The sequence below is a fragment of the Ranitomeya variabilis genome, chromosome 1 (genome assembly GCF_051348905.1).
Source record: "Ranitomeya variabilis isolate aRanVar5 chromosome 1, aRanVar5.hap1, whole genome shotgun sequence".
Classification (NCBI taxonomy): domain Eukaryota; kingdom Metazoa; phylum Chordata; class Amphibia; order Anura; family Dendrobatidae; genus Ranitomeya; species Ranitomeya variabilis.
Window position 1 is genome coordinate 478,418,605 of NC_135232.1, and position 17,060 is coordinate 478,435,664.

Here is a 17,060-nt window from a genome sequence, read left to right on the forward strand (position 1 = left end):
ACATGTAAGCTGTTTGCTGCTCTGCAAAACCTGAGACTATTAACTAGGCCTCCCTGGTTGAGCTAAGATATGATTTGAACTGCGTTATAGCATATCTATCTGTGCCTGGACTAAGTCAAGGATCTATTCGTGTCAAGTTTCCTCAAGAATAACTGTGCTTCATAGACTTTCTGTTTGTTTGCATCTACCTCTGAAGTTTCCTATTGACTGCTAAGCTGCGTTTATTATTTGCACCAAGTGTTGTGGACTTGAGATTCTCTCTGCACCTGTTTGAATCACCGTGTGATAATATAAACTTTACCACTTATAAAACTGTGTCCTGTTGTCTTGTTCCACGCAAAGAGTCTCCTGAATTATCCCCTATAATTATTACATATGGCTTCAAGTTGACCTGGACATGAGGCTCTGTCAGAACCTCATGCTCCATGATCTTAGTACAACCTGGTAGTTCTGAGAACAGGCCTTTGTTCCGATGTAGTAACTCTCGGCACTGTTGCTTTTGGGCACATGAGCTCTTTCACATCAACTACAGGCTTAGCCACCAAACATGGAGCTTCCACAGGCTCCATATCTTGCCATGGCTTAATCAAGTTGACGTGACGTGGTACACCTTGTAGGGCTTCCTTCTCTGTTTGTTGGACTTTATAGTTGACGCTTCAAACCTTTTCATCTACTTGATAGGGGCCCTGCCACTTGGCCAGAAATTTGCTCTCCACCGTAGGTACCAGCACCAGTACTCTATTCCCAAAATTGAAGTGTTTCACCCTTGCCGAACTATTGTACACTGTTGTGAATTCTGCTCTTGGGCTCCCTCCGGTGGTTATAAGTGGTAGTGCTGCTGTCTCTGGATCGCAGCATTCATCAGGTGTGTCAAGTTTTTGCAATCCTGACTGGGCTATTTAGCCTTGCTTGACCCTTTAGTCAGTTCCAGTTGTCCATTGTTCCTGGAGGATTCACATCCTTGCCTGCTCTCTCCTGCTTTGCTGTTCCTTTCAACAAAGATAAGTTCTGGCCTTGATTTTTTGCTGTCCACATGCTGTGGCCTTATTGTTCAGTTCTTTTCCATGTTTTTGTCTTGTCCAGCTTGGTCTGAATAAGGATTTGTTTAGCCAAGCTGGTATCTCTGGAGATGCAGATATACCCTCCATATCTTTAGTTAGCTGTGGAGATTTTTGTATTTTCTGTGGTGGATATTTTCTAGTGTTTTTAATACTGACCGCATAGTACTCTGTCCTATCCTTTCTATTTAGCTAGAAGTGGCCTCCTTTGCTAAATTCTGATTTCAGTCTGTGTATGTTTTTTCCCTCTCCTCTCACAGTCAATATTTATGGGGGGCTGGCTATCCTTTGGGAATTTTCTCTGAGGCAAGATAGTTTTCCCTTTTCTATCTCTAGGGGAAATTAGTCCTCCGGCTGTGTCGAGATGTCTAGGGAGTGATAGGTACATTCCACGGCTACTTCTAGTTGCGGTGTTAAGTTCAGGGTCTGCGGTAGTACAGGTACCACCTTCTCAGAGTACGTCTCATGCTGCTCTTAGGCCACCAGATCATAACAGTACACTGTTGTGGATTCTGTTTGTGGGCTCCCTCTGGTGGTTACTGCTGGTACTGGGTGACTTTGGTGGGTTGCGGCCTTTGGTTTCCACCTGTCCTTCAGAGGCTGGGTGTTTCCTATTTTACCTGGCCTTTCTGTCATTCCCTTGCCGGCTATCAATGTATTCAGATGTGCTCTGTTTGGTTCCTGCCTACCTGCTCCCAGATCTTTCAGGATAAGCTAAGTGCTGATTTTCAGTTGTTTGGTTTTTTTTGTCCAGCTTGCTTATTATGTCTCTATGCTAGCTGGTAGCTCTAGTGGACTGAGGTTCTCCCCATGTGCCATGAGTTGGCACATGGGTTCTTGTAATCTCAGGATGGTTTTTTGATTAGGGTTTTTTGCTGACCGCTCAGACCCCTTTTGTATCGTTCTGCTTTCTAGTTTACAGCGGGCCTCAATTTGCTGAACCTATATATATCATCTCTATGTGTGTGCCTTCCTCTCATTTCACCGTCAATACATGTGGGGGGCAACTATACCTTTTGGGGTTCATTCCTCTGGAGGCAAGTGAGGTCTTATTTTCTCTGCAGTACTAGTTAGCTCTTAGGCTGGTGCGTGGCGTCTAGAACCAACGTAGGCACGCTCCCTGGCTATCTCTAGTTGCGTTTGTCAGGCGTAGGGCAGCGGTCAGCCCAGGTTCCATCACCCTAGAGCTCGTCCGATATTTTGTATTACTTTGCTTGTCCCTTGCTATCCCTAGCCATTGGGATTCATGACAGTACACCTTCACTCGGGGTGATCTTTTGCAGCGCTTTTCTTACCGTCTTCCTTCCGTAAGTCATCACCTGGACTTATGGCGGTTGGCCTGCCACGGATCACCTCAGCTAGGAGTTGCATCTGTTGCTTGTGATGCTGCCATATTTGTTGCTGCTGGAGATTAACCTGCACCAGTTGCTTTATTAACTCCTCCATGTTGTCAGATTTCGCTCCGGCAATCGCTCTCGCCCAGGACATGCGTTATCTCTGCGGCAGTCACATTGTCCCTTGGGATTCGTGCCCGTGCTTCTAGCACCAACTGTGGGGTTTTACTTAGTTGCTGTTGAGGTAGGCACAGGAAGCGGTTTCAAAAAAATGTCCAGTCAGGTTTATTAAATCCATGAACATTCTTGAGCATAAGCAAAACACCAAGGCTACTTAACGGTAGCCAGTTTTTCGGAACCCATTACAGCACACCTGAGAGAGGGATCTGCCCAGCAAGGATAGGAACCCTACTGAAATCAAAGGGCGGTACATCTCTCCCGCTTCAGCTGGGTTACAGAACATGAGAGGTCTTCCAGTTAATTTGCACACATAACCAACACATTACAAAAAACACCCAAAATAAAGTGTACACCCAAAAGGTGAGAAGGGGGGAGTATACAGATGCTGTCATGGGTTCTGGAAAAAACGGTTACCGGTAAGTAATGTTGGTGTTTTCCCTTCACCCTTGACAGCACACCTGAGAGATTTTTTAAGAAATGAAAAACCACCGTAGGGATGGACCACCGCTTGCAGCTCCCTTCTACCAAAGGTCAAGTCAGCAGAGGAGGACAGAGTCTGTAGTGCTTAAAGAAGGTAGATGGTGAGGACCAGGTAGCGGGCTTACAGATCTGATCAATTGATATCTCGCCTTTTCTGCTCTAGAAGTAGTCACGGCTCTGGTGGAGTGAGCCTTGATGCCATCAGGAACCGAAGCACCACTCGTAGTATAGGATAAACTAATGGCCTCCCTGATCCATCTGGCAATGGTTCTTTTAGAAACCCCATTTCCCTTTCTGCTACCCTAAAAAGGCTACGAATAGGAATTGGTCCTTCCTCCACTGACTAGTTGTGGACATATACTCTAAGGCTACGTTCACATTTGCGTTGTGCGCCGCAGCGTCGGCGCCGCAGCGCACAACGCAAACAAAAACGCGGCAAAACGCACGCTAAAACGCTGCGTTTTGCGCCGCATGCGTCGTTTTTGGCCGAAAGTTGGACGCAAAAAAAATGCAACTTGATGCGTTTCTTGCGTCCAACGCTTGCGGCCATGCGGCGCAAAACGCAGCACAACGCATGTCCATGCGCCCCCATGTTAAATATAGGGGCGCATGACGCATGCGGCGCCGCTGCGGCGCCCGACGCTGCGGCGCTGACCGCAAATGTGAACGTAGCCTAACAGAGACCTTCTCACATCTAAGGTATGGAATTTTTGTTCGCTTGAATTTTTAGGGTTAACACAAAAGGAGGGCAAAGTAATTTATTGGCTTCTATAGAATTTAAGAACCACTTTAGGGAGATATGCCAGGTATGGCGTTAGGACAGTCCTGTCATCATACACCTGTGTGTAGGGGCCTGCACCTTGAGAGTATTGGTTGTTAACCATAGCTCCAACCCAGACCCAGGTTGCAACTATACAAGGCACCCAGGGTCGATCAGGAAAGGAAACCCAACTGAAGCGGGGGAGAAATACCGCCCTTTTAATTCAGTAGGTTTCCTGTCCTGGCTGGGCGGATCCCTCTCTCAGGTGTGCTGTCATGGGTAAAGGGAAAATAAATTGTAGCCTTCTCCGGCAAAAAAATGAAAACAAACACAAAATAACCAGTCCATATAGCACTGGGGGTCCACCCTCTCAGGTCACTGTCTTTAACAAACACACTGGAAGCCTCCACACCTCCAGACAGGCACTTGGTCTCCATTTTATCTTCCAAAGACACGCCCCGGGGTGGGAATATGTGAGCAGTCATTCCCACCCATATCTTTTGACTGCTTGTGAAACTCAGCCCAGGAATGCCCTAACTCTTTCAGGACTATATGTGCTGCAGCATACTTTCCAAGCTCACATGACTGAAACTACCAACCTTGATGATATATATCTCCCCTCAAGAACTTCTCTGCCTGCCATCTTAAGCTAAGTTCACACTTGCTTTTGGCTGGTCTCTGTATGGCTGCGTACTTCCTCCCTTAAGCTCCGCCTACTTCCGCATGCGTCCAGCATACTCATCTTTAACATTCAGAAAAAAAAATGGTATAAATCCAGCGACAATGGGCAGCAGAAGATAAGTAAAACTTTCAGTTTATTTTATACATATTAAAATACAATGCAGCATGCTGCAGCCACAGGGCTAAACTGGAGGAGCAACCATCCTACGCGTTTCACCTATAGGAAGCATTAATCATGTATTTTAATAAGTATAAAATAAACTGAAAGTTTTACTTATCTTCTACTGCCCATAGTCGCTGGATTTATACCATTTTTTTTCTGGATCATTGACTTCTCACCTGGAGCCCAAGGCAAATCCGTGCGCAGGGGGTGAATCAAGAGTTCAAGAGAAGACCGATAAGGGGTGAGCAGAAAATCTTTTCTTTACTGTTATCTTTAACATTGGGTACGCAGGGACTTGCGTTATATGCGGATGAGTCCGCATGCGGAGTTTTGACGTGCCCACCGACCGCACGGGAACGCAACTTTTTGCGGACGCATCTGCATACAACGCATGTCCCTGCATACCCAATGTTAAAGATAGGTACACAGGACGCATGCGGAAGTAGGTGGAACTTAAGGAAGGATGTACGTAGCCATATGCAGACCAGCCAAATGCAAGTGTGAAACCAGCCTTACACCACTTATCTGGGTGTATTACCCTGTCTGTCTGTGTACTGACAAGACTCCTTGCGTCTGTGTGTACTGACTGACCCTCTGTCTGGATATGTATGACCCCCTGTGTGTCTGTGTATACTGGTACCCATGTATGTGTGTACTGACTGACCCCCTGTCTGTCTATACTGACTGACCCATGGTCTGGATGTATTCCCGTCTGTACTGACTGACCACCTGAGTGTATGATCCCCGTCTGCCTGTACTGACTGACCCCATCTGGTTGTATTACTTCGTCTATCTGTGTGTACTGACTGACCCTCTGTCTGATTGTATGATCCCATCTGTGCATACTGAACCCCATGTCTGTGTGTACCCCCATCTAATGGATCTCGCTTCCTGGAGTAGAACACTTCCTGAGCCATGGCTGAGGGTTAACTTCCTCTTAGTCACGAATAGTGGGAGGGTGATAAAACCAGGATGGAAGAAAAAACAGAGAGAAAAAAGCGAAAAAGGAGGAGTCTGTGAGAAGGTGGAAGTGGCCGTGCACTGCTCACCCAGGACTACGTCCATTAGTAGGGGGCGCCCCACAGCTGGATGCCAGTGTTTGCGCTGCGGACCCTCAGCGCTGAGGCAGGAGTGGCAATGATGAGGGGGCAGCCAGCGCCTGAGAAGACCCATTGAGCTGCCCCGTGGGCTGCATGCAGTATGTCAGCTTTTCTCCACCTCATTAATATTGTGTAACCTTCGCCGCCCGCCCCGTTTTTCCACCTTTCTGGTGAACACCCTGTTGTTAGCTTCAGTCTCAGTGGCAATGGCGTCCTGGTGCTGAGGTCCCCTCCAGTCATCATGTCAGGCTCGAGTACTCCGAAGTCCTTGCCTTCGTCTGGCCAGAAGTCCCTCCATGACATCAGGCACCCCCTGAGCTGCTCTCCTGGGGCTGAAGACGATGCAGCAGGCTATGGGCTGGTGGCCAGTGACACCCCTAGCCCAGACCTCGTCCATACTGAGCCCAGCAGCATAGGTGACAAGGTAAGAGGAGCATGGCTCCTGTGGGGGTATCTGCTTTCTGGGCACTATACCTAAATTGTACTTAATGAGAAAGGAGCTGTGGTTAGGGGGATAAAGGGGTCCTCTTCCTTTAGGGTCTCCTTGCACATGTTTGTGACTAGTGTATGAATGAATGACCGCCCTAAAATGCACAGCTCCTGGTAACCAGTGGATCACAAAACCTCTACATTATATACATGAAGGTGGAATCCTGAGTGATGCCCAGGGCCGACAAGGGATCATATGGCATGAAAACTTCCTACAAAAAGTCGGAACGGAACCTAAACTGCCCTTTATATAAAGGGACGGTGCGCACGTTGTGTCTTCACTCTATTAATAAGATGTGTGATATGATCTCTTTTCCTGCAGCCCCCATAGAAGTAAAATGGGTTCATCAGGTTTCTTCTCTGCCCCACTGTGGCATTATTCTACGTTTGTTTTTCCCTAGTGATCTTGTTGCCCACGTGACAGATCACCGCATCCCCAGTATGTGGGTAAGTTGGGGATTTTGACCAGATGTTACCTCTCAGGGAGGTTTCGGGCTGAGATAACATCTGCCTTTTGGAATTCTGATATTCTGTCCTGGGAACAGAAAAACTGAGTTTCTTCAAGGGATGGATCCATTAAATGTCAGGCAAAAACTATGCCCAAGGGACCCTATTGACTATAATAGGCTTTGGAAGGTGTCCCATCATCTTATCAGAAAACCAAAATGGTTAATTATAGCTTTTCTTTGTTTGTTTTCAAGTTTCACACATCTGCAATATCTGTGTGGGCCACGGGTCTCCTGACCTAAACTCGTAGAGATACTCACCGCTGGTCTGGACATCAAGGTTTATATACTGTCTGTGAATGTTGCGCCGCATCATTTAGAATTCAGTTATTTATTTATTTATTTTTTCCCTCGTCTGCAAAAAAAACCCTTTTTTTTTTTTTGTCATTTCATCAGTTTTCTTCAGATGTCATAAAAAAAAAAAATTTAAGTTCCATTACCCCCTCATATCAAAAAGGCAGTGAAACATGGACCGCAAATGGCATCTGAATGCGGCGATTATGTTCCGAGAATACACATGTAGTAGAGGCTTGCCAGTCACTGTCAGCGGGTCAGGAGAAGCTGCAGGGGACCCACCTGTCATCTACTCCACAGGGAAACCAGAGAAAGAAAACTGAATCTAGATTTGTAATACACAACAGATGCATGTGAATTCTATGTAATTGTATAGCCCATGTATTCTGCACCGAGCTGTTCACATCTATAGGGAACCTGTCATCCCCAATCTGCAGATGGTGATCTAGAGGATGGGAATACGTTTTCCGAGATGTCTCGCTGCGTAAAGGAATAGTTGTTAGAAAATGGCGCTCATTTATTATGAAGGGTCCAGTGGGCTGTCCTCATCTCCGGAGGAGTATTGGGCTATGTGCACACAATAAATGTCTTTTTCAGACAAATTTCACTCTGAAAAAGCGCTGAATGAACATGCATTTCTATGTAACATTGGCTCGCTGTTCATATGCTCGGGCTCTTCAGCGTCTTTTAACCACTTCAGGTTTCCAAAGAGGCCAAGCGGTTAAATGAAGTGATACGTCCATTCTTCAGGTGTTTTCTGCTCTGAAAACGCTTACACCTTCTGATAGAAGTCAGTTGGAAGGCTCTAATGACACACGGAAGACGCCTTGGTGACGTGTTGAGCGTTTTGTTAGAAAACAAAAGAATTTTTTATGTGACTGCTGCAGGTAATCTCTGTATTTAGTGCTATACGGTCACAATGTTTCTTTTGTGCTCTGAGAAGGTAAATAAAGCACATGCGTAGTGTGAAATAAGCCTTTTTCTTTAGCCCCTTGGACGGAAGACAGACATTATCATAAGCAAGTTAGAGATTTTGCATGGTCTGCAATTCCCAAAGGTGGCAAAACCTGATTACGGTAATTATATTTAGGTCACCAAACCAGAATGATCTGTCATGCAGGAGAATTGGATGACTATTTGTTTTTAAAGCAAATCCACTCCAAGATCCAAGAAATGCCACAAAAATCGCCGATGAACATTGGAAAAACTTTAACAACTAATTTGAATCTTTGCTGTTCATATCTAGGTTTTAGAATATCTGCACACACTGATCATTTGCAGCAGATTTTTAGGCACCAAAACACTAGTGTTGGCAGGGAAAGCGCTGCATAAATTCTGCACATTATTTTTTGAAGAAAGAATTCCAGCTCAACGAGACGGTGAAAAAGTAAAAACTGGGTACTTTATTCACTTCATATCAGAAGCAGAGGATAAAACATAAGCACAATGTAATAAAAACACTATCTACGCGTTTCAGGTGGCACAGCACCCTTAATCATGATATCATGATTAAGGGTGCTGTGCCACCTGAAACGCGTAGATAGTGTTTTTATTACATTGTGCTTATGTTTTATCCTCTGCTTCTGATATGAAGTGAATAAAGTACCCAGTTTTTACTTTTTCACCGTCTCGTTGAGCTGGAATTCTTTCTTCATTTTTGGTTTCTTCACGCCTTGACACAGCGTTTCCGTGCTCCGAGTTTCTTGGGACAACGACTATGGTGAGCTGGACTTTTCTTTTTGCTACATTATTTTTTACATACTTTTAAAGGGCCACTGTCACCCCCCTCCAGCCGTTATGAACTAAAAGAGCCACCTTGTGCAGCAGTAATGCTGCAGTCTAACAAGGTGGCTCTTTTAGTTTTTGATTAAGTTATTACCTCAATAAAGCGTTTTGAAAATTGTCCACAAAGACCAGATATTGTACCTGGAGGCGGTCCTAAGCGTCCTGTATGAATCCCCCAACGGCCGTCACTCTTCTCTTCAGGGGCGTGGTTTCCGCCTCCTTCGCGGTGTTTCTTCTTAAATCCGGCGCCTGCGCTGTGCGTGCCTGCCTGGGGCCTGCGCAGTGTTCATTGTGAGTCACACTCAGACGCAGGGTGCCTGACTGCGTCTGTGCGGGCAGTGCGGCCACCCTGTTGCTGAATACAGCAAGCCTCTGCCGTCTGTTCTGCACCAGCTGCAGGAAAACTACATTTCCCAGCGTCCCCCGATAGACCTGGCAGTCAGGGCATGCTGGGAGTTGTAGTTTTCCAGCTGCTGGAGCGCAGTGACGTCCATGGAGCCTGTACAGTGCTGGATAACACCGTACAGCGCTGGATAACACCGCACCGCGCCCGGAGGAGCCTGAAGACAGCGGCCACCACTGGGGTAACAGCTCCGCCGCTGTCAGGAGCCCTGGATCTGCGCTATGACCGACAATGAAGACTGCGCCTTCCCCAGGCAGGCACGCACAGCGCAGGCGCCGGATTTAAGAAGAAAAAGCGCGAAGGGGGCGGCGACCATCGCCCCTGAAGAGAAGAGTGATGGCCGTTGGGGGATTCATACAGGACGCTTAGGACCGCCTCCAGGTACAATATCTGGTCTTTGTGGACAATTTTCAAAACGCTTTATTGAGGTAATAACTTAATCAAAAACTAAAAGAGCCACCTTGTTAGACTGCAGCATTACTGCTGCACAAGGTGGCTCTTTTAGTTCATAACGGCTGGAGGGGGTGACAGTGGCCCTTTAAGCATTTTTACTTGTCTTTTTCCCATTGCATTTTAATAGGTGAAAAACGCTGAAGGAATTGACATGCTTCAGATTTGAAAAATCGCTTTGGTTCATATCTGTAATTAATAAATAAGCAGCATGTGCATGAGATTTATAAACCTACAGCAAAAATACAGCCTGGGTGTGATTCTGTTCTTTCCTTCCCACTTCAAGTTTTAAAAAACACTTAGGGGAATAATACAGTGCATGGCAGTTCTTTCAAGCAGATCCTAATGGAATCCACTCCAAATTGGGTATTGTCAAAAAAAACAAAAACCACATCAGAAAAAAACTTTCAAAGCACTTCAGGAAAAGAAAACCGCCAAAGGTCTCAATGTAATCAGTATTACAACACCATTACAGCAATGTCTTTAGTTCTACATTACAAAGCAGGTTATCTTTAACTATTTAGATGCAGCTGTAAATCACTAATGGTGTGATTTAACCCCTTCAAGACATCCGCCATATATGTACGGCGTGACTATTGCTCAATCTGAGCGTCGGCGCAATCAGAAGTGTGTGTCGGTGCTGTATGAATGCTAACACCCTGAGGCAAATACTGCCGATCGCAGGCGTTTATACTTTCTGATGCCGCTGTCAATAATGACAGCAACATTGATCGACATAATAGAGGGAGGGAACTTCATGGTCTCCATCGTGACCCTGGGCCAAAAGATGGCTGCTGGGTCACCCAGGTACAGTGGCCTGTAAGCTCTTGTTCCGAGCAGGAGCTGAGGCGCTGATCTAATGCCCTGCAATGCTTTGTGAGATCAGTGATCAGGGCAGGGAAAGTTGATATCAAGGTTTAAAAAAAACTGTGTATGTATATGTATGTGTGTGTATATATATATATATATATATATATATATATATATATATATTAAAATGACAGTAAAGAAGGAAAAATATATGAATTTAGTGGATTAAAGTGGACAAAAATAAAGTGCAGATATTTGACATCGCAGCATCCGGAACCTGAATGATTATGATTTTTTTTTTTTTTTTTTTTTTTTTAAGCACCTGACATCTGAATGACATGTGATAAACATGCAATGTGATTTTAACATTGGCTTTGACATAGAGTAATTCTGTCATTTAATCCCCCTTCTGACATGCAGTGTGTGACAATCTCTGAATCGCTGAGATCCATTGAAGTGCTCCAGAGTTAAGACTTCAAAATGTGACTGTTCAGAATTGTAAAATTTGGCTTGGTCAGGAAGGTGAAAACTGGCTTTGGGAGGAAGTGGTTAAAGATAGTTTTCAAATGAAATATTCTTCAATAAATAAAAATGAGTGACATGTATAATTAGTACAGTGTGTAACCTACTGTACATGTGTTTAACCCCTTTCTGACATTAGACGTACTATCCCGAGGGGGTATGGGCCCGTATGACCACCGAGTGGGATACTACATCTAACGCGATCAGCCGGGAGTGCGGCAGGGTGTCGGCTGACTGTCACAGCTGACATCCGGCACTGTGTGCCAGGAGCGGTCTCAGACAGCTCCTGGTACATTAACCCCTGGAAACATGATCGCAGCGTTCCAGCGGCATAGGGAAGCATCGTGCAGGGAGGGGGCTCCCTGCGTGCTTCCCTGAGACCCTCGGAGCAACGTGATGTGATCGCGTAGCTCCGAGCGTCTCCTCCGTCCTCCCTACAGTTCCCAGACCCAAGATGGCTGCAGGGCTCCTTCCGGGTCCTGCAGGGAGGTGGCTTGCAAGCGCCTGCTCAGAGCAGGCGCCGGCAAGCCTCCTGCAGTGCCAGGCAGATCACTGATGTAACACAGTGCTTTGCAAAGTGTCAGATCAGCTATCTGATACTTTACCATGATGTCCCACACTGGGACAAAGTGAAAAAAAATATTTACATGTGTGTTAAAAATAAAATAAAATAAATAAATACATTCCAATAAATACATTTCTTTATGTAAATAAAAAACAAACAAACAATAGTACACATATTTAGTATCGCCGCGTCCGTAACGACCTAACCTATAAAACTGTCCCACTAGTTAACCCCTTCAGTGAGCATCGTTAAAAAAAAAAAAAAAAAGCAAAAGACAATGCTTCATCTTACCGCGCGAACAAAAAGTGGAATAACACGCGCTCAAAAAGACTGTTAGGGTATGTGTCCACGTTCAGGATTGCATCAGGATTTGGTCAGGATTTTACGTCAGTATTTGTAAGCCAAAACCAGGAGTGGGTGATAAATGCAGAATTGGTGCGTGTGTTTCTATTATACTTTTCCTCTAATTGTTCCACTCCTGGTTTTGGCTTACAAATACTGATGGAAAATCCTGAAGCCAAAACCAGGAGTGGAACAATTAGAGGAAAAGTATAATAGAAACACACGCACCAATTCTGCATTTATCACCCACTCCTGGTTTTGGCTTACAAATACTGACGTAAAATCCTGACCAAATCCTGATGCAATCCTGAACGTGGACACATACCCTTATAAATAAACATTGTCCTGCTGAAAAAACGTCATCTTGTCCCGCAAAAAACGAGCTACCATACAGCTTCATCAGCGAAAAAAAATAAGTTATAGCCCTCAGAATAAAGCGATGCAAAAATTATTTTTTTATATAAATTAGTTTTTATTGTATAAAAGCGCCAAAACATAAATTATATAAATGAGGTATCTCTGTAATCGTACTAACCTGAAGAATAAAACTGCTTTATCAATTTCACCAAACGCGGAACGGTATAAACGCCCCCCCCACCAAAAGAAATTCACGAATTGCTGGTTTTTGTTCATTCTGCCTAACAAAAATCGGAATAAAAAGCGATCAAAAAATGTCATGTGCCCGAAAATGATACCAATAAGAAAGTCAATTCGTCCCGCAAAAAACAAGACCTCACATGACTCTGTGGACCAAAATATGGAAAAATTGTAGCTCTCAGAATGTGGTAACGCAAAAAATATTTTTTGCAATAAAAAGCGTCTTTTAGTGTGTGACAGCTTCCAAACATAAAAACCCACTGTAAATAGTAAATCAAACCCCCCATTATCACTGCCTCAGTTAGGGAAAAATAATAAAATACAAAAAATGTATTTCCATTTTCCCGTTAGGGTTGGGGCTAAAGTTAGGGTTGGGGTTAGGGATTGGATTACATTTACGGTTGGGTTAGGGGTGTGTCAGGGTTAGTGGTGTGTTGGGGTTGGGATTAGGGTTAGGGGTGTGGTTAGGGTTGGTATTAGGCTTAGGAGTGTGTTGGGGTTAGGGTTGGAGTTAGAATTGGGAGGTTTCCACTGTTTAGGCACACCAGGGGCTCTGCAAACTCAACATGACGTCCGATCTCAATCCATACAATTCTGCGTTGAAACAGTAAAACGATGCTCCTTCCCTTCCGAGCTCTGTTGTGCTCCCAAACAGTGGCTTACCCCCACATATGGGGTATCGGCGTACTCAGGACAAATTGGACAAAAACTTTTGGGGTCCAATTTCGTTACCCGTTAGAAAATACAAACTGGGGGCTAAAAAATCATTTTTGTGGGAAAAAAAAGATTTTTTTTTTAATATTCACGGCTCTACATTATAAACTTCTGTGAAGCACTTGGGGGTTCAAAGGGAACACCACAATCTAGATAAGTTCCTTAGGGGGCCTACTTTCCAAAATGGTGTCACTTTTGGGGGGGTTTCCACTGTTTAGGCACATCAGGGGCTCTCCAAACGAGACATGGCGTCCCATCTCAATTCCAGCCAATTTTGCATTGAAAAGTCAAATGGCGATCCTTCCTTCTGAGCTTGGCCATGCGCCCAAACAGTGGTTTACCCCCACATATGGGGTATCGTCGTACTCAGGACAAATTGCACAACAACGTTTGGGGTCCCGTTTTCCCTGTTGCCCTTGGTAAAATAAAGCAAATTGGATCAGAAGTAAATTTTTTGTGAAAAAAGTTAAATGTTCATTTTTATTTAAACATTCCAAAAATTCCTGTGAAACACCTGAAGGGTTAATAAACTTCTTGAATGTGGTTTTGAGCACCTTGAGGGGTGCAGTTTTTAGAATGGTGTCACACTTGGGTATTTTCTATCATATAAACCCCGCAAAGTGACTTCAAATGTGATATGGTCCTAAAAAAAAAAAATGGTGTTGTAAAAATGAGAAATTGCTGGTCAACTTTTAACCCTTATAACTCCCTAACGAAAAAAAAACTTGGGTTCTAAAATTGTGCTGATATAAAGTAGACATGTGGGAAATGTTACTTAAGTTTATTGTGTGACATATCTGTGATTTAATTGCATAAAAATTCAAGTTCGAAAATTGCGAAATTTTCAAAATTTTCTCCAAATTTCCGTTTTTTTCCACAAATAAACTCAAGTAATGTCAAGGAAATTTTACCACAAACATTAGGTACAATATGTTACGAGAAAACAATGTCAGAATCACCGGGATCCGTTGAAGCGTTCCAGTGCTATAACCTCATAAAGGGACAGTGGTCAGAATTGTAAAAATTGGCCCGGTCATTAACGTGCAAACCACCCTTGGGGGGGTAAAGGGGTTAATAAATCAATAAATTACTGAAAAAAAAAATGGTGTGAGTCCCCTGAAATTTTAATCAGCAGTGGAAAAGTGGACGGCTGGGGACAGATGTTTGTAGCCTGGGATGGGGTAATGTACATGGAGCGTCTCGGGCTATTAAAATCATCTCACAGCTGTATGCTTAGCCTTCACTGGTTATTAAAATGGGGACCCCAAAAACAGCCCCCTACAATTAATAGCCAGCAAAGGTTAGGCAGACAGCTGCGGGCTGATATTAATAGGCTAGGAAGGGGCCATGCATATTGTCCCCCTCCCAGACTAAAAACATCAGCCCTCAGCCACCCCAGAAATGGTGCATCCTTAAGATGGGCTACTTCTGGTGCTTAGCCTCAGCTCTTACCATTTGCCCTGGTGCAGTGGCAAGTTGGTTAATAGTATTGGAGTTGATATCAGTTTTGTTTTGGCAGCTAACATGCCCAGGGGTTAGTAACTGAGAGGCATTTTAAGATGCCCCCATTACTAACCCCATAGTTGTATTGTAAATAAATAACACCCAGAATAAAGTCCTTTAATTGAAATAAAAAAACAAAGTTATGCTCACCTTCTCACCTAATCCACTGAAGTCCATGTCCCCTGTAATAGAGAAAAAGTTACAAATCACCATAATCCTTACCTGTCTGACGAGATGATAATGCATTTGTCCCTTGACGAGTCTAGCTCTGCTACATCTAGATGGCATGCTGAAAATTGGCATGATGCGAGCATTCAGCCTGCCATCAAGTAGAGACACTGAGCTGCGCGTCATCAGCATCAGTGTCTTGCGGTGACGTGAATAAGGTGAGCAAAGTTGTTAGCCGATGAACTCTGTTCACCTCATTGATGTCACCACTAGGGCGTGAGAAAGTTCTCAATTTTTTTTGTTCTTTAAATTATTTAATTACCGTATATACTCGAGTATAAGCTGACCCGAGTATAAGCCGAGACCCCTAACTTTGCCACAAAAAACTGGTAAAACTTATTGACTCGTGTGTAAGCCTAGGGTGGAAAATGCAGCAGCTACCGGTAAACTTCAAAAATTTAAAATAGATACCAATAAAAGTAAGATTAAGGCTGGTTTCACACTTGCGTTTTGATCTGCAGCGTTTGTAAAAAAAAAAGCATGTGGTGAAAAAACGCATGTAAACGCTTGCAAACGCTGCGTTTTTTAGACGCATGCGTTTTTGCATGCAGAAAAAAAACGCGGCGTTTTGACGCGTTTACATGCGTTTTTTTCCTGCGTTTGCGTTTTTGAAACGCATGCTGAGAAGTGTGTGACAGCTGCCAATCATCAAAATCAACTAGAAAACCCACTATTAATAGAATTAGCTAGGGTTAGGGTTAGGGATAGGGTTAGGGTTAGGATCCCTAGGGTTAGGGTTAGGAGTAGCTTTTTATTAGAAGAATGTCCTGGTCACCAGGTCACTGATAAGCCACCCCCCACCATCCAGGTGATAAAGGGATCCTAACCCTACCCCTAACCCTAACCCTAGGGATCCAAACCCTAACCCTAACCCTAGGGATCCAAACCCTATCCCTAACCCTAGGGATCCATAGGGATTGGCTATTATGTTGACCTGGAGACCAGGACATTCTTCTAATAAGAAGCTTTGTTCAATGTGGACACCCCAAGATATACGGTATTGCTATAGAGTACTAAAAATATAAACTCGGAGAGTATTCACTGTCATATTGTTAGGGGTAGGGGTAGGTTTAAGGTTAGGGTTTGGATCCCTAGGGGTAGGGTTAGGATCCCTTTATCACCCTGATGGTGGGGGGTGGCTTATCAGGGTGTATTCTTGTTTTTTTCTATAAAAACGCATGCGTTTAAAACGCAAGCAAACGCATGTACGCAAAAACGCATGCTTTTCCATAGACATCAATGTATTTTTTGCCGCAAATCAAACGCAAATGAACGCATGCGTTTTTTTGCGGCAAAAAAATGCCTCTGAAAATTACTACATGTTGCATTTCTGCAAAAGAACGCATGCAGCAAAAAACGCATGCGTCGTTAAACGCGGCAGAATGCGTACAAAAAAAACGCATGCGTTTTTTTCGGTAAAAACGCTGCAGATCAAAACGCAAGTGTGAAACCAGCCTAATTGAGACATCAGTAGGCTGTGTTTTTGAATATCCATATTGAATCAGGAGACCCATATAATGCTCCATACAGTTCACGATGGGCCCCATAAGATGCTCCATATTAAAATATGCCCCATATAATGCTGCACAAAGGTTAATAATGGCCCCATAAGATGCTCCATAGACACATTTGCCCCATACAGTGCTGCATAAAGGTTAATAAGGGCCCCATAAAATGCTCCATAGAGACACATGGCCCATATAATGCTGCACAAATGTTGATTATGGCCCTATAAGATGCTCCATAGAGAGATTTGCCCCATATGCTGTTGTTGCGATTAAAAAAAAAAAAAAAAAATGGCATACTGGTCGCTCAGGCCCCCGGCACTTGCAATATTCACTTGTACTTGTTCCACCGCCGGGCGCCGCTGTGTCTTCCGCGTCCTCTGGACTGACGTTCAGGCAGAGGGCGCGTACTAACCACGTCATCGCTCCCTCTGACCTGAGCGTCACAGCAGAGGACACGGAAGACGGAGCCCGGCGGTGGAACGAGGACAGGTGAATATTGCGCAATGCTGCTCACCCTCCCCATTATACTCACCTGCTCCCGGTTCGGTCCCTGGCAGCTTCCCTGATGGTCTTTTCCGGGCGCTGACA

The 17,060-nt window shown here is 44.5% G+C and overlaps 1 protein-coding gene across 2 annotated transcripts in view; it reads left to right on the top strand.

Moving 5' to 3' along the window:
* The first annotated feature begins 5,599 nt into the window (after positions 1 to 5,599).
* Positions 5,600 to 17,060, top strand: part of SNX30 (sorting nexin family member 30) — a 117,251-nt gene continuing 105,790 nt past the window's right edge. Inside the window, exons 1-2 of one of the 2 annotated variants that reach the window (XM_077251173.1) lie at positions 5,600 to 5,854; positions 5,952 to 6,180. In XM_077251173.1, the coding sequence (XP_077107288.1) occupies positions 5,850 to 5,854; positions 5,952 to 6,180 (234 nt within the window). In that variant the 5' untranslated portion in view covers positions 5,600 to 5,849. The remainder of the gene's footprint in view (positions 5,855 to 5,951; positions 6,181 to 17,060) is intronic. The other variant, XM_077251165.1, reaches the window with a different exon arrangement.